Source organism: Stegodyphus dumicola, chromosome 6 (genome assembly GCF_044657685.1).
Source record: "Stegodyphus dumicola isolate Sdum_Otavi_A_Nest chromosome 6, ASM4465768v1".
NCBI lineage: Eukaryota > Metazoa > Arthropoda > Arachnida > Araneae > Eresidae > Stegodyphus > Stegodyphus dumicola.
The window spans coordinates 14,718,275-14,740,404 of NC_140773.1; the positions used below are offsets into that span (position 1 = coordinate 14,718,275).

Below are 22,130 nucleotides of genomic sequence, written 5' to 3' on the forward strand. Positions count from 1 at the left end.
TGTCATGGTTCTTGGATGCCCTTGTCCAGATCTTTTGGAGTTTATTTCTGGTCTCCTAAAACTGTTTCCATGAATTGCAGGCAATATAGAGAGTTAAATTAAGCTCTTTTGCAAACAGGATTACTCTACTTCTAGCTTGTCAGTGAATCCTCACTTTGCTCCACCATCTAAACCAAGGATTCCCAGCTTTTTCTTGCATCAATCCCTTTAAAAAAAATGGTTCATTGACCCTCTTGCATTTTGATTTATAATCTGCAGTATGCAAACAACATATAAATGACTAAGTTTTGGGAAAAAAATGGTTTATTAGGTTTATTTTCATCTTTTATTTATTTATTTGCATTATAATTATTTTAAATTTTGGAACTATAAAGAAGTTTTCAGAAGAAAAAAAAATAATAATAACATTCTAATTGCACTAAAATTTGATTTTAATTAATGCGATAGCTACACTGGGTGTATTGATGCAATTTTTTTTCAAGACTTAGCATAAAATTTCTTTGCTTAGTTCTTGATTACCTTGTCTAAAAATTGCTTCTTGTTATGTGTAATAAATTATTGGCTTGGCTAAAGCATATTTCAACTAGGTAAGAGGAGGAAAAGTTAATACTGTTTGGCTCAGTAGCAACTTTATTTTGCGGTTCTTTTCTTGGACTTCAAAATTAAGTGTACTGATCTGTTTTTAATTAGACTGATTTTGTATGATACAGCTTTAAACAATTAAGTTTCATTAATAATTTCTTGTAATCAATAGAATCTTGATTACACAGTGTGTATCGACCCCTTAATCATCATAAACCCACTTTAAAATTTAATCAACCCACAGGGGTCTATACCAACACTGTTGCGAACCCCTTATCTAAACACTAGTTGTTACTCATTCTACCATGCTTATGAAATTTAACAAAATATTATTACAACTGATCTGATCTCTGATCATTGATCTGTTTGAAAAAGTAAAAGTGGTACAACAAATAACTGATTTTTATAGCTGCAGTAACTACAGTTCTATTTTTATATACTATTTTATTGATTATGTATTCAATGCCAATACTACTGAATTATTATTTGATACTTTGTATTTTGATTTAATATTTTTTGAGGAGGGGGGGGAAACATATGCTGTCTATTTTAGACACATTGTATTTATAGCTGTGTTAAAAAAAGAAGTTCAATATGCTGCAGCATTTTGTGATTTATAAAAAAGTTTTAATTTGAAAACTTGATTACTAATCAAGTTTGTTGTTACCATGTTTTGATTTTAAGTAACTATTTTTACTTATATTTCATTTTGTCTGATTTTTGACTGAGAATTTTTAAATAACTTTTACTAGAACAAAATTTGCATATTTTTTTAATCAGTTTTATTCTTCAAGTATTGTAAGAAAATAATCAGTTGATAAATTCTCAGATAATGTGAATATTTCGTATCAAAATATTTTAGGTAAAATTTATTTATAGCATTATTTACATGAAAAGCATTATATTTGTTCAAAAAGATTTTCTATTTTCCCTAAGAGAACACTAAATAATATGAATGTCCATGTTAAAAATGTGTGAATATTTTTTACATTCTTCAAAGCACTTCCATGAAAGGCAGAAAATTACCTTTCTGTTTAGCTAGTATTAATGTCATCTTTTTTTTTTTTTTTTTTTTTTTTGTCTTACTGAAAAATATGATTGTTTTCTGTACAAATTTTATTTAACGGTGAATAAATTAAAAAAAAAAATTCTTCTAAATTTTTATTTTAGAAAACTATGCTGTCTCAGTTAAAGAAAAAGAAAGAACTTAAAGCTGCTGTAATTGAAAAAAATGAAAAGGCCGCAGCAATTGTAAGTGCAATGAGAAAGGAGTGTATTTTATTTATTTAAAAAAAATTCAATGAATTTATTTGACTTGTTTATTAATAAAGACTATATGTATATATTATGATTGTTTCAGAGTCGTAAAAGGAAAGAATCCAAGATTTCTAAAGAGCTAGCTCCTGATAAACTAGCGAATGAAAGGAAGAAAACACTTCAAAGACTCAAAGAATACAAAAAAGTATATTTATTTATTCAGATATACTTAAATATTCTAAAGTATTCTAAAGTATTATAGCTTTTTTTAATTCATTGTCATATTTAATGATTTGTCCAAAATCAGTGGCAAAAATGTACGTCACTGTTCTTTATTTTTAAAAATTTATTTTGTAAGATTTTTCTTAGCTGTTAATATTATTTGTTAAATCTTGTCTTAAGCATACCCAAAAGAGGGAGGGGAGTTGTATGTAAAAGCTTACCTTAATTATTAATCAAGATTTATTTACTTATAATTAAAACAGCTTTTCAATTCCCTCATAGATGTGGAAATTATGTAACTTTGTTGCCATTTTGTTGCATGTGAATCAAGAGATAAATTTAAAAGCTTGTGATGGCCTGAGAGAGGGTTGTTGGTTGTAGCTCACAGGCTGTTTATTGCAGCTAAGCTTTTGGCAACATCTTTGGGCTTGAATGGAAGTGTGATGCAAGAGTCATGTATCTGTTGGGAAGCAAGTTTCTGCTAAGGCCAGAATCTCGGATCATGTTGTGTGAGTGAAGTGCTTTAACAGTTACAAAAGACCTCCCATGTGATATCTTTAACAAGTTCAACCCTTTCGAATTGTGAGTGTTTTAAGTGGCTCTCAAAACACCACAAACTGTCATTTTATAAGTACTTCAGGAAATCTCTAATGCATATTGTCTCAATCATTCTTAAATTGGCCTTAAGTCATGTATGTTCTTTGCTTTTGAGTAAAGTAACATTTTCATCAAACATTGTAACAGTGTCATTTAAAACTATCTCCATGATTCTTATACAGTACAAAGTCCGAAATCTAGACTCGTCGGGATTTCGGCAATTCGGATTTGGGATTTTTCCGGATTATAAATCATCAATTTAAATCTGGTTAGATGGCATGCAGAAATTATACAATTAAAAATATGAAACCGTAATTTATGAAACAAAAAGCAATTATGATCTAAAGGATATCGAATTTTACAAAAAAAGCTTAATATTTATTTGTTTACTTTATTAAACATTTCCTTCAATGTAAGTTGTTTAAGTAGCTTCGTTTTTTGTGCTAATACTTTCTCTTTAATTCTATAAACAGACATAATTTCTTGTTCAGTTACAAAGTTCCACTGTTCAAGTCCTGTAATTGCTATGTCGAGAATACCGACTAACTTGTCAATCGAAATTTTTTCATTTTCAATAACCTCTGTGTCACTATCGGTAGCAGTATTTTCTGGATCTAGAACCATACTACAGATTTCGCCACCCATTACTTCTGTGTTTAGCTTTTGTTAGTTAATAAGTTTGCTTATATGGTTTCCTCAGATATGCATAAATATGCAACAGTTTTCAGTCAATGTTCAACATTATAATCAGTTTCACATCTCACCAGTAGCCCTTCCCCTAAATTTTTACTATATTCAGAAAATAGTATATGTCCATATCTCTGTTTGATTATTGATTGAGCATCGTTTGTTATTACAGTATCTATAAAAAGCTCACCAAAATTTTATGCCTCTTTCTTATATTAACGTTATTTTAAATTTCTCAAAGTTATTAAATGAAATTTGTAAAAACCTGATATCCATAAACACTTTGATTGTACAAAAGTATTTTTTATTATGAAAGAATAATGAATTTTTAATTCTTATTGTAAAATTGCTGTAAAATTTATCAATATATTAATAATTCTTTCCAGTTTTCAGATTAAAATTGTGAGCCATAGATTTATTTTGATCACGTAAAATATGCTGAGAACTTGTTGGGAATAGTTTGAACTATCATTTTAGAGATCAAGTGGTACATGTAGTGTTAAAATGATAAATAAAATAATATTTTTATTCATGCATAGACTTTATAGAAATTGTACTGAAGTGGTAGCTTTTGTAGATAGTCTGTATGCTTCATCAGTTGGAATCTAAATGATGGGCTTTCTGATGATCCCTTTCGTTTATGGTTGCTGCACATTTTCGAATGGACATCCAGAGATATAGGAGATTGGAAAATAGGTTTCTGTTGCAATATGATTTTGTTGAATGTGGATAAATTCTGATTTTAAGGTAACATTTATGCAGGGATTGTGGATAATTTCAGCTTTGACACTGTCTAGAGCACAGTGTGCATGTTCTGTGATGTACTCTTATGATGTACAGTTATCTTTGATGCATATATTATTTAGCTTTTGTTAGTTAATAAGTTCACTTAAATGGTTTCCTCAAATGTGCATAAATATGCAACAGTTTCTTTTGTTCCAGTTATATTCCAGTTTGTTCCAGTTATATTCTTTTGTGTTCTACAATTCTTGTTAACTTCCAGGATGTTGAAACAACATGTAATGTAATATTCTAGGTGTTGACACATCTGCAAAAGCTTTCATCTCGTTGCATTTTCTACATAGTTAAGTGTGTGGCATTATATTTTATTTATCATCGAGTCATTGTTTTCAAATTAGAAAGTGCATAATACAAAAATATCTTGAAAATCATGCCTTTCAAATTATTCATGCTTTAGTCTTTAACTGTTGTGATTTTGATTTCATACTCAAGTTCTGAGTAGCACTTAAGCCCACAAGGTCTGGCTTTAAGGGCTTAATAATTGAAAAGGCAAATCATCCTGTAATTTCTCATATCTTATTTTTCCATCATGAAAATATGAAAAGTGGGCATTGGGTTCTCATGAAAGAATACTATGTGTTGAGCCCTAGCTTGTCATAGTCGGACAGTGCCAAAAACTAAAGCATCACATTTTACTTATGTTGATTCCTTTTTTATTTTTCATATGAAAATACTGAGCATATTTTATCTTAAAATAAAATGTTAATAATTTCTGTTAATTCATGCAAAAAGTATTTACAAAAGAATGTAGTGTTAGCTTTGGGGGCACTCAGTCACCCAGGGGTTCATAAATGTTTTCATAAAATCATTTGAAGCTTAAAATAAACAAAAAATGCTTCATTGTAAGAATTTTTTTCGGTGTCGATTATATTCACATTCAAGTGAACTCTGAATGACTTCTAAAACAGTAATAGAAACTTGATATTGTATAATCTAAATATGCATTATCAGTCAAGTAATCACACTTTTCTAATAGCTAATTCTAGCAAATTTTGGAAAAGATCCAAAATTCATTTGATAGAAAATAAAATGTGAATTGATTCTCTAAGCTCAAAATTATTTCAAAATAAAGCTACTGTAGTCTAATGAATTAGTTCTTAGTAAATAGTGAGTTGAATTCTCTTTTCAACTTTTTATTTACTTATTTATTTTTAAAATTTTTTGGCAGTTTATCATATAAGTGTAAACTCGGTGAAGAGGAACATTGAATTTTGCCATTTTTAGCTCAGGTTTTTTACTATTGTACTGTTGAAGCTTCTGGAGAAAATTTGCTACCTAGATCATCAAATCTTTGAATTCAATATCCGTCATGCCATTAAAATTATTCATATGTTATAAAATATTATTTATCAAGGCATGTGTCTAAAATGTGATATAATTTTAGGTACATTGTATCAAAGCAAATGTCTATAATTATTTACATAATCTTATAGCAAATTCTTATCTAAAATATAAAAGTCTCTTCAGTAGCAATGCTAGAATAAATTACTTAGTATTATTTAAATCACATCTGAAATGTATAATGCATAACAATTTTTAGATGTTATATATTATAAAGTAGTTCGAAAAATAGTATTTTATATTTTACTGAATTTTATTCATTCTACTCTGTTGTGTTTTTTCATTTCTTCAGAAACTGCATAGTTAGATCTTTCAAAACCTTTTGGGCTATGGCAGCAAAATGTCATTCCAAGTGCATTTTTATTTCATATATTGAATTAAATCTGGAGTAGTATTTTCAGAATATGATCCCACTCAAACGTTAACAGTTTGTTTCTTATGGTTAAAGACAAAATATGCCTGGTATTATCATAATATTTAATTGTGCCTCATCTATTCATTAAATGCTGGCCTTTTTTTTTTCCCCGATTTGCTCATTTTTTTAAAAATTTGTCCAGTTGGAAACAGCATTTTATTGAATTTATTATATGAAAGCAATGTGTAAATGATGTCCTTCAGATCCTATGAAATTGACATTAACCCTTGTTACCTTTGAAAGTTTATTAGGGCTGTTCTGAGTGTGTATGATGAATGTTCATACAGAGTATCTAAATTTTATCCACAACTAGTTTCTTTAAAAATGGTTTTCTTTCATTCTGCCAAAGAAGCAAATCATCTAATGGAACATGGTTAAAGAGGATACTCTCTGACAGCTGATGCAGAACCCTTATTTCAAAGTGATTGATGCAGCCAAGGTGTATGAAATGATTATTTGACATCATTAGGGGAATGTTTAAAGTATCCATGAATTCACAAGTAGTATGTTGCAGAATTTTGTGAACCATGGCTTTGTTGAAATCTTTCTAAATAATGAGATAAATAGCATGCATTAATGGCTTAATTATGAGAATCTGAAAAGCATTCATATCTGTGGCAAACATATGTGATACCTATATGCATATAAAACTAGAAAAAAACAACATCTTAAATTATGAAATTATTTATTTAGCTCTTGGGAAATAAACTAAATAAATAAATTTTCCAAGCATTCTATGAAAAAATAAAAAATGAATTATATGTGTGATTTAGTATAGAAAATTTGAATAACTTTTTTAAAATTATTGGTAAGTTATAAGCAGATTATTAGCATCTGATTAGTAATTTGCAGCATGAATGCTTTGTTCTGAAGATTTTTTTAATGCTGTTATAAAATACTATTATCTTTATTAATAACATATCAAAATTGTGTAGTGGGAGAATATTTTTTAAATGTGTGTGTATTTCATTGGTAAATTTTGTTCTTCCTTCTGAAAATATCTGTATTTAGTTGAATGACATGTAAAGTAGCTGCTCTTGAATTCATGTAGCTATGTAAATAAATATGCAGTTTGTTAATTTTGTATTTTAGTCAGGCTTTTCTCCTTTTTGCTTCAGTATTTTTTTTTATTTCTATTTTTAAGTTGCTAACTTTTAAATATCATCAGTTGGTTAATGTAAGAATTTTATATCCTTTTACTCAGAAAGCTATATATTTAGAAGCAAAAGGCCAGGCATCAGGCAGTGAATCAGATGGACCAAGTTCTGTTCCTAAACGGAATGCCAAAGAGATATCAAGAACTACTCCTGTACGAAGTTCAGCTGAAGCTAAATCAGATTCTAAGATTCAAGAAAGTGATAAAAGGAAGGTTTCAGTTGAAAGTTCTGTTGAAACAACCACTATTCCTTCTCCTCCTCCTCCGCCACCACCTCCATCCCAGCCTCCTCTTCCGCCACCACCTCCATCTCAACCGCCTGTTCCGCCACCACCACCGCCTCCGCCTCCCCCACTACTACTGCTTAATATTCCAGCTCCACCACCACCTCCTTCATCTGGGCTTACTGCAGCACCTATCTCAGTTCATCCCGCAACTAGTCAGCCATCACTAGAAATCACTGAAAATAGTATTATTGAACAAATGAAGGCCCTGAAAAAGCCTACGGTAAAAGACATTAAGATGGTTGATTCTCCAAAAGGATTTAATTTGGATGAAATTTTAGCAATGAGAAGTAAATTAAAGAAACCTTCCTTAGGTATGTACTAATATAAATGTTATATATTTGTATATATCATGTAATTTTTCTCAATATGTCATTTCTTTTGATCTGAAATATTTATGATTAAATATAGGTCATTCATGATTAAATACAGCATTTTGTGAATTTGTTATTTGAGAAGTGAACAAATCTTGTTTTTGGCAATGAAATTCTTATAACTGCAGATTAAATAATATAATGAATAAATGTATACACTTTTATAATGCCTAGAATAAGTCAATGTGTGGGATTTTTATTATGATTTATGCAAAAGTTTTGTTATAAAGAACAAGAATCTGTCATCTGCAGATATGTGGGAACAATTGAGAATATTGATGGCGTATGCATTTTATTGGCTTTGCAATGAAGGCTAAGAGTTTTTCTTATTTCAGCTATGCATAAAATGTTAGAATTATCAAGAAAATATTTTGTCCCTCTGAGTTATAAATATAGATCAGATAAAATCATTTGATCATTTAGTAAAATGATTGTTACCAAAAATTGTTGAATTTTGAAATTAGTATTAAACTAATGATTTGAATTAATGCTAATTCATTTTGAATTAGGATACTTTTAAATTATTGGTTATAATTAACTTTTAAATATCATTCTGAATTAGCTCAAGATTGTATAATGTGCTATTTGCTGTATATATCTCGGTCTGATCACTCAGCAACTGAAATATTAGTGATTTGATTATGAGTAAAGATGATTGCTGAATGAAGTAACAGGGTTTATACGATCCTTAAGAGTCCTTAAAAGTCCTTAGATTTTTTGGAATGGATTTTTGGTCCTTAAAAGTCCTTAATTTCGGCCAAAATCAACAGAAGGTCCTTAATTTTAATCATCTGAAATTTCTGTCTGTTTTTACGACTGTCATTTTGAGTGTGAATTAGCATTTTGAGGAATATTTTTGGCGATTCACTGCCGTATATATGGTAATCTTTTGAATGGGTTCATGAGTTATAATTTGTTTCTATTTCTAATATAAATTATGGGATACTCGAGTTTCTAAGCAAGAAGTGAAACATAAGCATTTTGAAATTCATTTTTTCTAGTAAAGAGCTCTTAAACAACTTTTTGCTTTTGGGGATGTGAATTCTTTTATTAAACGGTTCTAAATTTGATGATTTTAAGATTAGTTTCTATAGAAACTTATTAATTCCAAAATCTGAGAATTTTTCGACGATTTTTTTAAAACATTGTAACATTGATAAATTTTATTAAAATAATGGTAATATATTGAAATTATATATAAAAAATAACATTAAAATAAAACATTTTTATTTTTCGCTGTCATATTATAAAGTTTCATTTTGGCAACTTATACAATATTTTAAATCTGAAAAATAAGGTATAATGCTATAAAGCACAATTTACGAAACAGCTCTTAGCAAAAGCAAAATTAGCTATGTAATTAATTAAAAATGTCTTGTTTTTAATTTTTTCATAGTAAGAGATTTTCCCATGTAATTGTCTCAATATTCAAAATTCTCAGAATGTGCATCAGTTTTCTCTATAAAATTAATTTTATACTTTTTTCCGAAATATTTCTGGCTTTTTTCTGTTACAGAAATGGTAGGGATAATTTTTCTTTAGGATTTTAGGCATTGCAGCTTGGAAAGTATAGAAGGATTTGAAGGCAAGATTTATAGACCCACTATTCTAGAAGATTCGAGAAATACATGACAAAATGAAAAATGTCTCCATGGTATTAACATGTAGTGGATGTATTTTACAGAAAGTTTACAATGAATTTCTTAATTTTGGGAGAACATCTAGAAGAACAATGAAAACATAATATTTGATATTAACATGTTAACATGTTTATCTTCTCTTTATTTTCTCTACTTTTCACTAGACAGAAGCATGGAAAGTATCAGAAATGCTTCTGATCTTATCACATGGACAGGCATTATAGAAAGGGATTTTTTTATTAATAAAGAAATTGAAAACTTACAATTTAAAAGATTCATCTAATATTTCTTAAAGCATCATACACATGGCTGGCACTAGGCATTTTCCCACCTGATGCAGTCTCTGTGGATCCTACGTTCTGCTGCCTACTGCCTTTCTAAATTCTGTTTCCAGTGTTATCTCTAAATTCTAAAAGTTTTGCCATTTCTAGATTTTGTTGTTCGGTGTGTCACTAAATTCTAGAAATTCTGCCACATTAGCTCTGTAACCGTCCTTTACTATATATATTTCATATTGCTTCTGAATGTTCATAATACTAAAATAAAATTAGCCACTTTTTCTGTACATTCTAAATGCATTTAGTGTTTTTTAGAATAACAGAAATCCTTAATTAAATCCAAAAATTCTAAAATGAAAAGGAAACGTGTTGAAGAAAGAAACTGAGTACATAAAAGAAATTATTTTTCAAAGATATGTGCAGCTATTATTATGTAAATTAATTGTTTATGATTTCAACCTTTAGTATAATTTTTCATTTCTATTTCCTCATATGATAGAGTTATTTTGAGCCAGATTAAATTACAATTAAATTGTATAATCTTTGACCACTAGTCCACATTATTAGTTTGAATTTGACTGTTCTTGTTTAATTACGTCACCGTGAGTTGTAATTGATTTTGTTAGCATCAGAACATGCCTTTATGATCTAAGTTCTTTTTAAATAAGAGGTTTATTTAAACCTTTGTCTGATATTGTAGTTAATTTCAGACATAGCAATAATATGCTTCACGTCTGTCGGGGGTTTTGGACTATTTAACTTTTACCAGGTCAATTAAACCCTCATAGGTACTTTATGGAGAGGTTGTCAAGTTAGGAGATAAAGCATGCAAAAACTAGTGAGAGCATTGGTTTGCATATTGAGACAAATCTCTAATTGTTAGAAAAGATTCTTAAAAGAGAAGGAAATCAATATAAACTTTCAAATATGACCAACTATCATAAGTGTAAAATATTTAATGCTACTTGATAAATTGCATAGTTTATTTTATTCTCAAACTTATTAACAATTATGTTAATTAATTCATGTTTAGTAATAATGCGTACTACTTAGGTATCTGTTTTAATTTTAGGATGGTATTACAAAAGGTGAAATTCAGGCATAGATAATATCTTCAATTGAATTTATTCAGTTCCCGTTTGCTCATAGGTCCTTAATTTTTTCATTAATGGTCCTTAAAAGTCCTTAAAAGTACTTAATTTCTGTGTACAGAAATGTGTACGAACCCTGAGTAAACTTCTGAAAATGTAATCTTTGCAGAGGCGACATAGCTTTTCCAATCAATAATTATTTCGTACATTTTTAATTACATCATATGGCATTTAATGGATGAAAATTCTGCTCAAAAGTAAATTACAACAGTGTTTTTAGAAATGATAGCCAGGAATAGCATGACAATTTTTTTTAAATTTTTGTTGCTGAAAATGCTTTGATCTTTGATATAGATGTTTATGATCATTTTGGCATATTTTATTGTGCAGCGAAATGTGTTTCTCTTGAAAGACTACACTGTACTATTTAGCATATATTACTTCAAAAATATTCTGGCTTTTTTATGTTGTTTGCTGTATGAATTATTGTATGGACATATTTTGCACCAGCAAGCATTGAATATGGAAAGTTCCATTAATTATTATAAAATTCACAAACTAAAATAATTTCTATACCCGATTCTATTTATGTTCAGAAATCTTACAAGGCTCTGCCACAAAGTCTAAAAGGTGGCAAAGAGCCAAAAACAAATAAGTGAGAACAATAAAAATATGAAAATGAAACAGTAAACATTAAAGTAGCAATAAAATATACTAAATTTTAGTTCAAGATCACAGATGGTGAGAGATTGCTGTGTTTAGAAATATTGTATTGTAGAATTTTAAATTAATTTGAGGGTTAAAATGTTTTGCTGATGATTTCAAATTTAATATGAAGTAGTGTGTTAGTACAGCACATGAATTTGTATATGTGCACACATATCCAAATAAATTATGGTATCCACGTGCACATGCACACACACACACACTGAGGACTGGCCATTTCAAAGCTTATACTTGCAATTTTTGCATCAGTGTATTTTACTTCAAATTCTTTCATGTACTATAAGAATACTTTCATAAATACATATAGCAATAGCAGTGAAAGTTAAATTAATTTTGCTTACAAGAATGAGAAGAAAATTAAAAGTTCTTATGACCTACTGCCAGTAGTTAACATCATATCAAAGGCAGTTAGGGGAACAGATAAAAGCCAGCTAATCTGTCCTTGCAATAGAGCTGGTAAGGCACAAGCTCCTCCCATTCCAGCAGAAAACCGGACTGCACTTGAGTGGCTCCTGGTTTCAAAAGCATAAATTGATATTCCTTTTAACCCCTTCACAACGGCATGTTGCTGAGCTGAAAACCCTCTGCAGATGGGTGTGTCATTATATGCCCTTTCAAACAAACACATTCTTTTAGAATTTTTTTTTACATCTCTAGATGGTGCTCCACATCCACTATAGTTAGCTTATTTGAACATATATACATTATTGAGCTTGTGTCTGTGAAGTGCTTTCTGATTCTGGTGATTCATTTAGATGTATGAATGAGCACATGATATAAAGTAAACAAAACCCAGCTGATGTGCAGTTGAGGCTACACGTGATATAAACATCGAATAATTTCTGATGCTTCAAATTTGATTTTTTGTTTTTTCCCTATGGAAAGTTTGAGAGTGGAGCTGTGGTTTTAGGAACTTTCGTTAGCATTCAGTTTGCATCTTCTTTAGATAGCAGACGTTAAGTTTTTTTGTACTTGGTTAAGACTAGTAGTTTAACTAATAGTGCAATGTCTAAAAGAAAGAAGCTTTTTATGGAAGAAGTGTATATTCAAATTGTAAAGCCCATGGGTGACTATTTTGACACAGAAAACTCTATATTTAAGTGAGAATAGCGATTTTGGTACTAGATTGTTGTTAGAGACTAAATTTGCAGTTTGTTTTGGTTTCACCTCAGAATTCTGCTGAACAATGGCTACTTTATCATGAACTCAACCTGTTAAGTAATTTTAATTCGGAGTTATGTGAATGAAATTAATTTTTTCACCATTTTTTTTTTCAATATTCTAATGAACATAAAATTTGAAGAAACTAATAATTTCTATGAACAAAAGATGAGTGAAAAGTCAATCTTCATTCAAAATTAACATACTCCTGTAGATGTGTCTAAAATGAAGGAATTTCTAGAATTATTCTGCTTGGAATAATTAAAAAGTTTGACCCGAAAATGTGTTTCATAACTAATGAAATGATAGCAACTAGATTATCACACGCTGTCTCCTTTTTGAATCATTTATGCTATAATATTTAATCATATATTTTATTATTTTTTTCATAGGCTTAGTTATAGATTTAAGTAAGTTTTTTTACATTTCATTAAGATGATTCAAGTATTTTATTTTGCATTTAGATTTTAATTAAATTTTTTTTCAGAATCTTTTGATATTCTGTATTTTTGATTATATAACTGTTAGATACCATTACAACATGAAAATGGATTATCTGGTCCGCACTTCTTAAGCAGAAGTATCACCAGAGCCAATAGGCCAAGAAATTTTTCAATTTTGGAGCAAGAGCTCAAAGAATAAATAAAGCCAATTAGAATTTTGAAAAACCTAGTTAGAATTTTGAAGTCTTCTGACTAGGAGATGTGTTGGCCTCGCCAACGCCTGTATTGAAAAACACATTACATAGCATATGTATTTTATATTTACAAAGAATTAATTTGAACATAAGTTGAGTTATACAATACAACATCTTACAATAAGAAGAACAAAGAAAAGAATTCAATATTAAGTAATACAATAATTAGGAGAATGATAACATGGCAATACAAGTATAAGATATTACATGATGCAATTAAAGTTACAATTACAGATCTAAATATAATATGAGTATTCCAAGATAGGTACAAAAATATTATATATTACAATCAACTTATAAGTATAGCTCAGATTCATTATGGTATATGTATTCCATAAAACTTGATATCAATGATCGACCCTTGTCGTTCTTGATTAGTTGTTTTAGAGTTTCTAAAGTTATAGTTTGTTTGAAGATTTCTCAGCGCTTTGTTGATACACTGGAACAGTCTATTATCATGTGGAGTGCATCCGCAGATTCATTACCACATTGACACTTGCATGTAGATTCCTTTAACTTGAATCTATTAATATAAGTTGGAAAGGCTCCGTGATTAGTGATAACTTGATTTAGGAAAAAATCACTGAAATGCCGTTTCTCCGAAACATTCGGAAGAAGTGTAAACGTATGTCGGCCTGTTTCTTCATCATTCCCATTGTCTTTGTCATAGATCGAGAGCTTTCATCTTTGTCGTCCTGATAATATAACTCATAGGGATCTTGCAATCTAGGTACGTGTTCGAGTAAATCCCTTGTTTGGCTAGCTTGTCGGCTTTTTCATTGCCGGCAGTGCCTTGGTGCCCTCTTATCCAATGAAGCTTTGCTTTTGTAAAAGCCAGTAGTTTCTTGATGGCGATAATGTTTTGATTATAAATATTGTATTTATGGATAGACTTTAAAACAGCTTGGCTATCCGAATAGATATGTGCCGAACTGTGGTGTGATTTTAACCATAGTAATGCCGACTTTAATGCTAAAGTTTCGGCTTGATAGACTGTATTAGTCTTATCTAGTTTAAACATAAATTGATCTTGACAAACTCCATTCGTGAAGGAACAGAAACCTGCTCCAGTACCGTCTTCACTCTTTGAACCGTCCGTATAGATTTCCAATCCTTTGTTGATTGGAGGCTTGTTGTCCCATCCGAAGACTTGAATATGAGCTGGATGGGAATGCCACTTTTGTACTGGAAATTCAATCTGATCTCTTGGAACTTCTAAGTCCTCATATTTAAAGTCAGTCCATCCTCGTTTGGTACGTTGGATGATGCTTTCCATATCCAATTTAAGATCAAGCAGCATTATTCCAGCAATCACTTGTAGAGCCGCATTAGGGGCAGTCTTATAACTTTTAGTCATTGCTAGAAGTGCTATACGTTGTATAGAGTTTGTTTTGTTCCGCATTTTTACCGTAGGTGGGTACCACCAAGCTGGACATACGTATATGATGGTACGCTCTATTGCACGTTTATAAAGTTCTTTCAATACTGGTTTGGGCATCCCAGGTAATCTAAGTAGATTGTTCATTATTTTGCAAACTTTAGATTTAATATAATCTAGATGAGGTAGCCAGGTAAGGCATTCATTGATATTCCAAGATATTGAGTAGATTTTTGTCGTTTAACGGTATAATCATTCATCTTTATGGTTGGTGCTGAGTAGGCTGCACCACGCTTTTTAATCGCTATGAACATAGACTTTGACTTTTCTGGAGAAAATTGAAGTTTGCACTTGAGTGCCCATTCTGAAAGTTTTTGAAGCGCCAACTTTGCCTTGGATTGAATTTGCATATGCGTAGATCCTGTTACTAGGAGTAATACATCATCCGCATAAGCTTGGATGTGGATTCCCTCGTCTAATTCAAGTTTTAAAGCTGTATTCATCACTATATTCCAAAATAGTGGTCCAGAGTTGGATCCTTGTACACATCCTTTTTCTTGTTTTATAGAGTATTGAACATTATTTATTTCATAAATGATATGTCTATTATCCAATAAACTTTCAATAACTTTATAAATATTTAGAGGACATCCCGGATTGCGGAGTTCCTGTAAGAGGAACGGCCACCAGATATTGTTAAATGCACTTTTTATATCCAAAGAGATAACATTGGTGTAATTATTATTACGTCGGTTTGCTTCTGTTTGTAAGACTATGTCCTTAATGGCATCCGCGGAACATTTTCCTACCGTGAAGCCCTATTGTTGTTCACTTAATTTCGAATTCGATACTAAGAAATAAGTCAATCTGTTAGTGATTAATTTATCATAGACTTTACTCCATGCGTTAAGCAAGCAGATAGGGCGGTAAGCATCAGGAAGCTCACCATTTTTTCCTTCTTTTGAGAATAGTACTAATTTCGCTGTCTTCCAGCAATTGGGAAATATTCCTCTACGGAAGAGTTCATTCAGTAACGCTACTTGTAATGGCGGATTAGCGTAAAAAAACTTCAGCTATAATTTCTTTAGGTATGTTGTCCATTTCAGGTGCTTTGCCTGGATTGAGGGATTTGATAGCATTTTCCACTTCTGGAATTGTAAATGGAACATCATTTATTGAATTATACGGAATCCTTAAGTTATTACGGATTGTCTTATGTAGCTCCGTGTCGTCACTGATTAAATCTTTGGGAAAGTGGTAATCCATTAAGAAACGTATAGTTTCTTCTATTGTAGAAGTCTTAGTTTTATCTGGTTTGAGTAACGCTTTCAATTGCAGAGGGGATTGCATAGTCCCCTTAGCAATGTCGTAGTGTACCCCGAAGGGTGAACTAGGACTTAGACGCTCCAGATATCTTTTCCAGGTTGTTCTTTTGGTTTGCATAAGCTTTCTTTTATAGAGAGCAAGGTCTTTTTTATAGACTTGCTTATAATGTGCTCTTAATTCATCATCATGTGTACATTTTTGATAACGTTTTCGCAAAGCGAGGATTCTTTTTCGTAAGATTGAGAGTTCCGGAGTCCACCAAGGGACCCCTTTGTGTTGAGTTTTAACATATTTTCCCTTGGCGTGGGTTGCCAAGTCACAATATTCCTGGATTTTCTGAGTCCACTTAATTATAAGTTGAATTAAGATCAACTGTATCGTTAGGCAAGTGGGATTCCATTGAACCAAAGAAGCGACCAATTTTTGCCTTGAGTAATAGCCAGTCCATTTGTGAGAGTTTATATTTAACTCTTTGAATTGAGCTAGGATGCTGATACATAATTTCAAAAGAGATATAACAATGATCACTTAAAGTGATACTATCCATAACTTTCCAATTATGAATGAAAGACATAGAAGAAGTTGATCTGGAAGCTGTAATATCAATCCAGCTCTTCCCCCTTGTGCAGTTGTAAGTGGGGGGGCCATCCGGATCGTTCTCAACAACCAGTCTATGCATCATTAAAAATTCTCTAAGTGTGCGTCCTCTGGGATCCTCAAAAGGGGAGCCGCAGAGCTCACTTTTCGCATTTAAGTCGCCAAGGAGAAGAAGATCATGTTGATCATCAAAGAAACGTTCAGCTAAGTTTAACAGATTAGTTAAATCTGTTAAGTCCATTATAGGTTGACTATAACAATTGAAAATGGTTATTGTCCTGTTTTCAATCTTTAATGTAATAACATTTAAAGTAGAAGAAGCGTAAGTATTCAGAACCGTAAGTCGTGGATTAACCACCACTGTGGCTGTTTTGGGATGTTCATTTGGAGAAAAGATGACTCTGGTTTGAGTCGGAAAGCCAGACGGCTTGTCATTAATACAGTATGGTTCTTGAATAAAAATCAAGTCGTAGTCAAAAATACAAGTTTTTAGTTGTGCGGTTGCTACATGTGATCTTGCTAAATTGATTTGCAACGCTTTTATACTTTGAATAAGTTCTCTAGCCATAATTGATTTTCCTTCGAAGATCTTCAATTTCTAGCTGTCTGCTAGGACAGTCTTTTGAAAAACTTGAGTGCTGCTCGTCTAGGTGCTTATCACTATTCGCATTCCTTTCTGCACAATTAATACATCGTTGGTAGTTATTATCACAATTTTTGTGGGAATGTCCCACTTCTCCACAATGTCCACATGCCTCTTCTGTTTGGCATTGTTTAGAAATATGTCGGTATTGGCAGCATTTAAAACACTGCGTTGGTCTGATATATTCTCGTAAATTAAAACGTTCCCAATTAACGCACAATTTGCATAACTTACTTAATTGTTTGAAAACCTCCGGTGAGGTTTCGCAAACCCAATGATTTCCATTCTTATGCTTGATAGGAAATTTAATTTGTAGGCCATCACCGTCGATGCCTTCGTTTTGAGCTAAGATAGCTTCCTCAAGTTCTTCCTTAGTCAAATCCTTTGGAATGTCATATATTATAATTTTGGGTAGTCTACGTGTAGGAGGTACAATTTGTAAGTCCTTTTTAAGTTCTGGAACAGTATTTATTTCATTTTCTAGCGTCTCTATATCTTCCGCTTTATTGGCCTCTATTAAGAGACCACCTTTAGCCACATTTTTAAGTCTTTTCACTCCAATGTGGAGCTTTGTGGGATCAATAGTTTTTAAGAGCTTCTTTCTGATATTGTCCGGTTTATCACCTTCATTTGTGGGGTATAAAATAGTGACATGTTGTTTGTCTGGTTTTCTCCGTGTTTTGGATCGGTCACGGGCTGGACATTTAAGTACGTCCGCATAAGAGTCTTTAATGCTTGTCGTTTGTTGTATTTGTCCTTCCATTGCTCAGTTAGAAGGTTGAACATCAATTGAAATTGATGTCGAATATCAGCGGCTACTGCCTTGTTTATACCAGATGCTTTATTTGTCAATATTGTCTCTAAGGTGGCAATATATGCCTGTCCTTCTTTGAGAATGTCTTTAGAACTCATTGTAATGTAAATAGAGTTATTCAACGCTTAACTAAATAATATGCACTAGGTCTGTAGACCAACCTGGTACCCTGGGGTTCACACCAAGTCAGTAAGTAGTAGGCACTTTTGCTCAGGCTTTCAACCCTCCTTGGAGAGGGAGGCCCCCGACCTCGCCAAGGTACCCGAGCATTGGGAAAGCACGAAAAAAGAAGTGAAACAAAATATTCAGAATTATATCAATTTTGCACGATATTATCGCATTTCAATCGCATACAAATAATCGTATTTCTAATCGCTTTCCCCGGGGGGTTAGATACCATTACAGAAAAAAAATCAAACATTCGATAAAAAAATTATTTTTAATGAGGTTTTTTTTTTTTTTTTTTTTTGTTAAGTGATCATACTACTGCAACAACACACCATCTCCATGTTGCACTAAGTGGCATGCCGGTCGCATGAGAGGATTAAGTAATGATACACCATCGTGAAGGGATTAATGCTTTTGGTTGTTAGGTGAAAATATATTTGAGATCATTAGTGCATAAAATGTTAGAGGACTAGCCTAGTGTTTCTACTCTCTTGATGGCTCTACTATAGGAATTAAATTGTGTTTTTGAAATTCTTATTTAGGTGTACCTAATTGACTGTCATAACCTCCATCCTAATTGACTGTAGTAATGAATGTTATGAAATTACTTTATGTCAATTCCAGCATTCAGAAATGTTACTTTTCAGAGATTTAGAAGGAAAATGTCATTACGTCAAATTTATTTATTCAAAGATTGGTGTTCTGAAGATTGGATAATTGTTGGATTCTCAATTCATCAGATTAGATAGTGTTTAGAATAATCAGGTGCTTCACATGACTCATTAAATTCTGTTGTAAGTTGATCTGTGTTTATTTCAATATTTGCAACAATATGTTTGGATTCCAAAGGGCAGTTTTGATGATTTTCCAAGTCTTGTTCGTTTTGGTTTTTGTGATGCTTTCATTGAAATTTTGTTGCATCAAAAACTGTTTAAATGTTTGAAATTAACCATTTCAGCAACTTTTCTAACATGTATTTCTATTTCTGATGGCAAACTAAGAGCCAATTAAAATTTTAATTGCATATACTTTTTTGAAACAAATATGATAAGAAAATTTTGCAATAATGCGAATTTTAAAAAGGAATATTGAAGAATTTAAGACTTAAAAAAAAAAAAAAATGTTGCTTCAATTCAAAATAATGTGATAAACTTACACTATTAATTGCAGATTATTTCACTTTCAGCAATTGACCGAACTTGAAATCAAATTTTCAGTAATGATTGAAAATGGGTCATGATTTTTTAAGGCTATTTGTGTTTTACAGAATTCTGACTTAGACATGATTTTCTTGCTTAAAAGAGAAGACACTAACTTACTGTTAACTAACTGAAAGAGAAGATACTAACTTAATGTGGTTGAAGATAAACTATGTTGATTTCTGATATGTGGAATACCACTTTTGATAAGTATGCTGTCACTACTTTTTAATCATTTAGTTATACTGCTGCTTGACCTTGAGAAGAATTTTTGAAAAGGGGAAAAAAAAAACTATTAGGATGAAATAAATTACTTTTTTTATTTTATTTTTATGTGATCCATTACAAGCTTTTTATGATGTGTAGAAATAAATGCACAATAAATTGATCTTATATTAGTTTACCTTATGCATTAGACAATAATGGATTTTTATTTGTTTATTTTGAAGTGTAACAGCATGCCTTTTTTCTTCTAGATTCTAATGAGTCCAAAGCAAAGAAAGGTCCAGAATGTGTTGATTTCAGTTCAGTTCTTCAAGCAACATTGAAGCGTATTCGTACTATCACTGAAGATTCGGACTTAGAATCTGATAGTAATTCTGATTTTGACTAAGATTTTCTACATATTATTTATTTATATATTTCAATTATACTGTCATTTTGTTTTAGTTAAACTATGTTTTCAGCAGCTATCATTTTGTTGTTATAATTACCTAGATTTAATGCAATGCAGTTTGTTCACATTGTGCCTTTGTAATTCGTCTAAACAAAATGTTTCTTGAAATAAGGTTGACATCTGAGTGGCTTAAAATTTATAATTCTGAAATACATGCAGTAAATAACTTATTTTTGCATAACTTCAAGGATAACTTATGATAACTTAAAAATGGAGGAAAGGTCCACGATATGAATGTGCAGTTTAAAATATGTAAGCATAAAAAATACTAATTTAAACAAATATTTTAGAATTTCTGTTTTTATTGGCAGTTGTCTTAATTAAAATTCTTGTTTTTTAACTCACTTCAGAACATTAGTCGGCAGATAAAATGTGTATTGGGTGGAATGAGAGTTTAAAAAATCTTTTCTTTCTCTCACTGTTTTTTTTTTTTTTTTAGTCCAAAGGGATTTCAGTCCCGAAGGACTATTGCTTTCGTTTTGGCATTTTGCGTCGGACTCATAAACGTTGGTTCACTTTTCAAACTGTTGCCACAAAATGTTAGAGTCCTGCATTATATTTGAAGAAATTAAATAATGAAAAATCTGCATAAATGATTGTCTATTTCTCGCATTGTGATAAAACAATGGTACATAGAGCCATTGAATTTTGAATGACGAAATCCTACTGCGAATATGGGCATCTGAAATCCCAAATTTGGAATTTGTTTTATTATAGATTTTATATTTTGTAAAACTTTAACGAATTTTTGATTTACAAACTCAATGCTTTAAAAGCGAGAAATGGCAACGTTATATAGAAAAAAAATACTTTTATCTCCAGCTCGCGAGACTGTGTATATCGGAAATTCTAAAGATATGCTTAATTTAACATTATTTTGCGATATTGCTCTTGAACTGAATTTTATGGTTTAAGTGCAAAGAACATGATATTTAATAAATAAAGGTAACACTCAAAACGTTAAAAAAACGCCCCTTTGGACGTAATTTAAAATTTGAAAAATTTCAGATTTTTTTTTTTATTTATTTTTATTTTATTTATTTATTTATTTATTTATTTTTTTTTTTTTGTGTGTGTGTGTGAAATTTATGAAACATATCATATATGAAGTAATCAAATATGAAAGACTCCTCAAATTATTGAGGAGTTTTTCACATTTGATTATTTACTCATTCTTTATTTCTTTAATTAATTTAGCCAAATAAGAAATAGAAGTATATTTCTTTTTTAAATCAGTTTTAAAGATGCTGAAAATTGTTTATTTGTTATATGAGATGATATAAATAAATCTTAGCCCTTATATGAATAATTAAGAAGCTGAATATAACTAAAAATTGAAACCCACGCATAACTGTAGTTGCTCTGTGATTTTGAAATAATTCTAAATTTTACAACCATTGCTATTAATTGGTAATAATTTGTTATTTAAAGGTTTTGAATGTACATAAAAAAATAGTAATGAATTTATAAAATAGAATGACATTTATGTTTAGCATTTTCTAATGTTAAATTTTGTAGTATTTTTGCTTAATATATAAAATAGGAACTGGTTTTCATGATTAAATTTATGCACAGATCTGTATTTTAATAATTTTTAGTTTTAATTGTCTAAAATGGTATAACTTTGCGAAATCAAAAATCTTAGAATTTCTTTATTCTAAAATTATTATTATTATTTTAAGATTTGAAATTCAACAACAAATATTTTAAAAGATTTAGAATCAAAATGCATTTTTTATTTAGAGGTTTCAGTTGTAAATTAATATTTTCAAAGTCTTTTAATTTTCGAGATTATTTCAACATGCAGTGTATGAATTCTTTTAAATCATGGCAGGTAATACACATAAACATACTTTAGTGGTTTTTGTGATAATCCAAATATGTATTTTCATTCAAATTTTGAATTATGTATGTATTAGTATTATGTGCATGCGTGGGAGACTTAAAGTTGAAGCAGTAAGAAAAAGTATTAAACTGAATGCTGTTGATCATAATTAATATAAATGCAGTAAATATTTTT

General features: G+C 30.6%; 1 protein-coding gene across 1 annotated transcript in view; it reads left to right on the forward strand.

Moving 5' to 3' along the window:
• Positions 1 to 22,130, forward strand: part of LOC118181433 (junction-mediating and -regulatory protein-like) — a 47,671-nt gene that overhangs the window by 16,954 nt on the left and 8,587 nt on the right. Inside the window, exons 6-9 of the mRNA XM_085818125.1 lie at positions 1,753 to 1,833; positions 1,943 to 2,044; positions 7,107 to 7,656; positions 19,911 to 20,027. Of these exons, the coding sequence (XP_085674251.1) occupies positions 1,753 to 1,833; positions 1,943 to 2,044; positions 7,107 to 7,656; positions 19,911 to 20,027 (850 nt within the window). The remainder of the gene's footprint in view (positions 1 to 1,752; positions 1,834 to 1,942; positions 2,045 to 7,106; positions 7,657 to 19,910; positions 20,028 to 22,130) is intronic.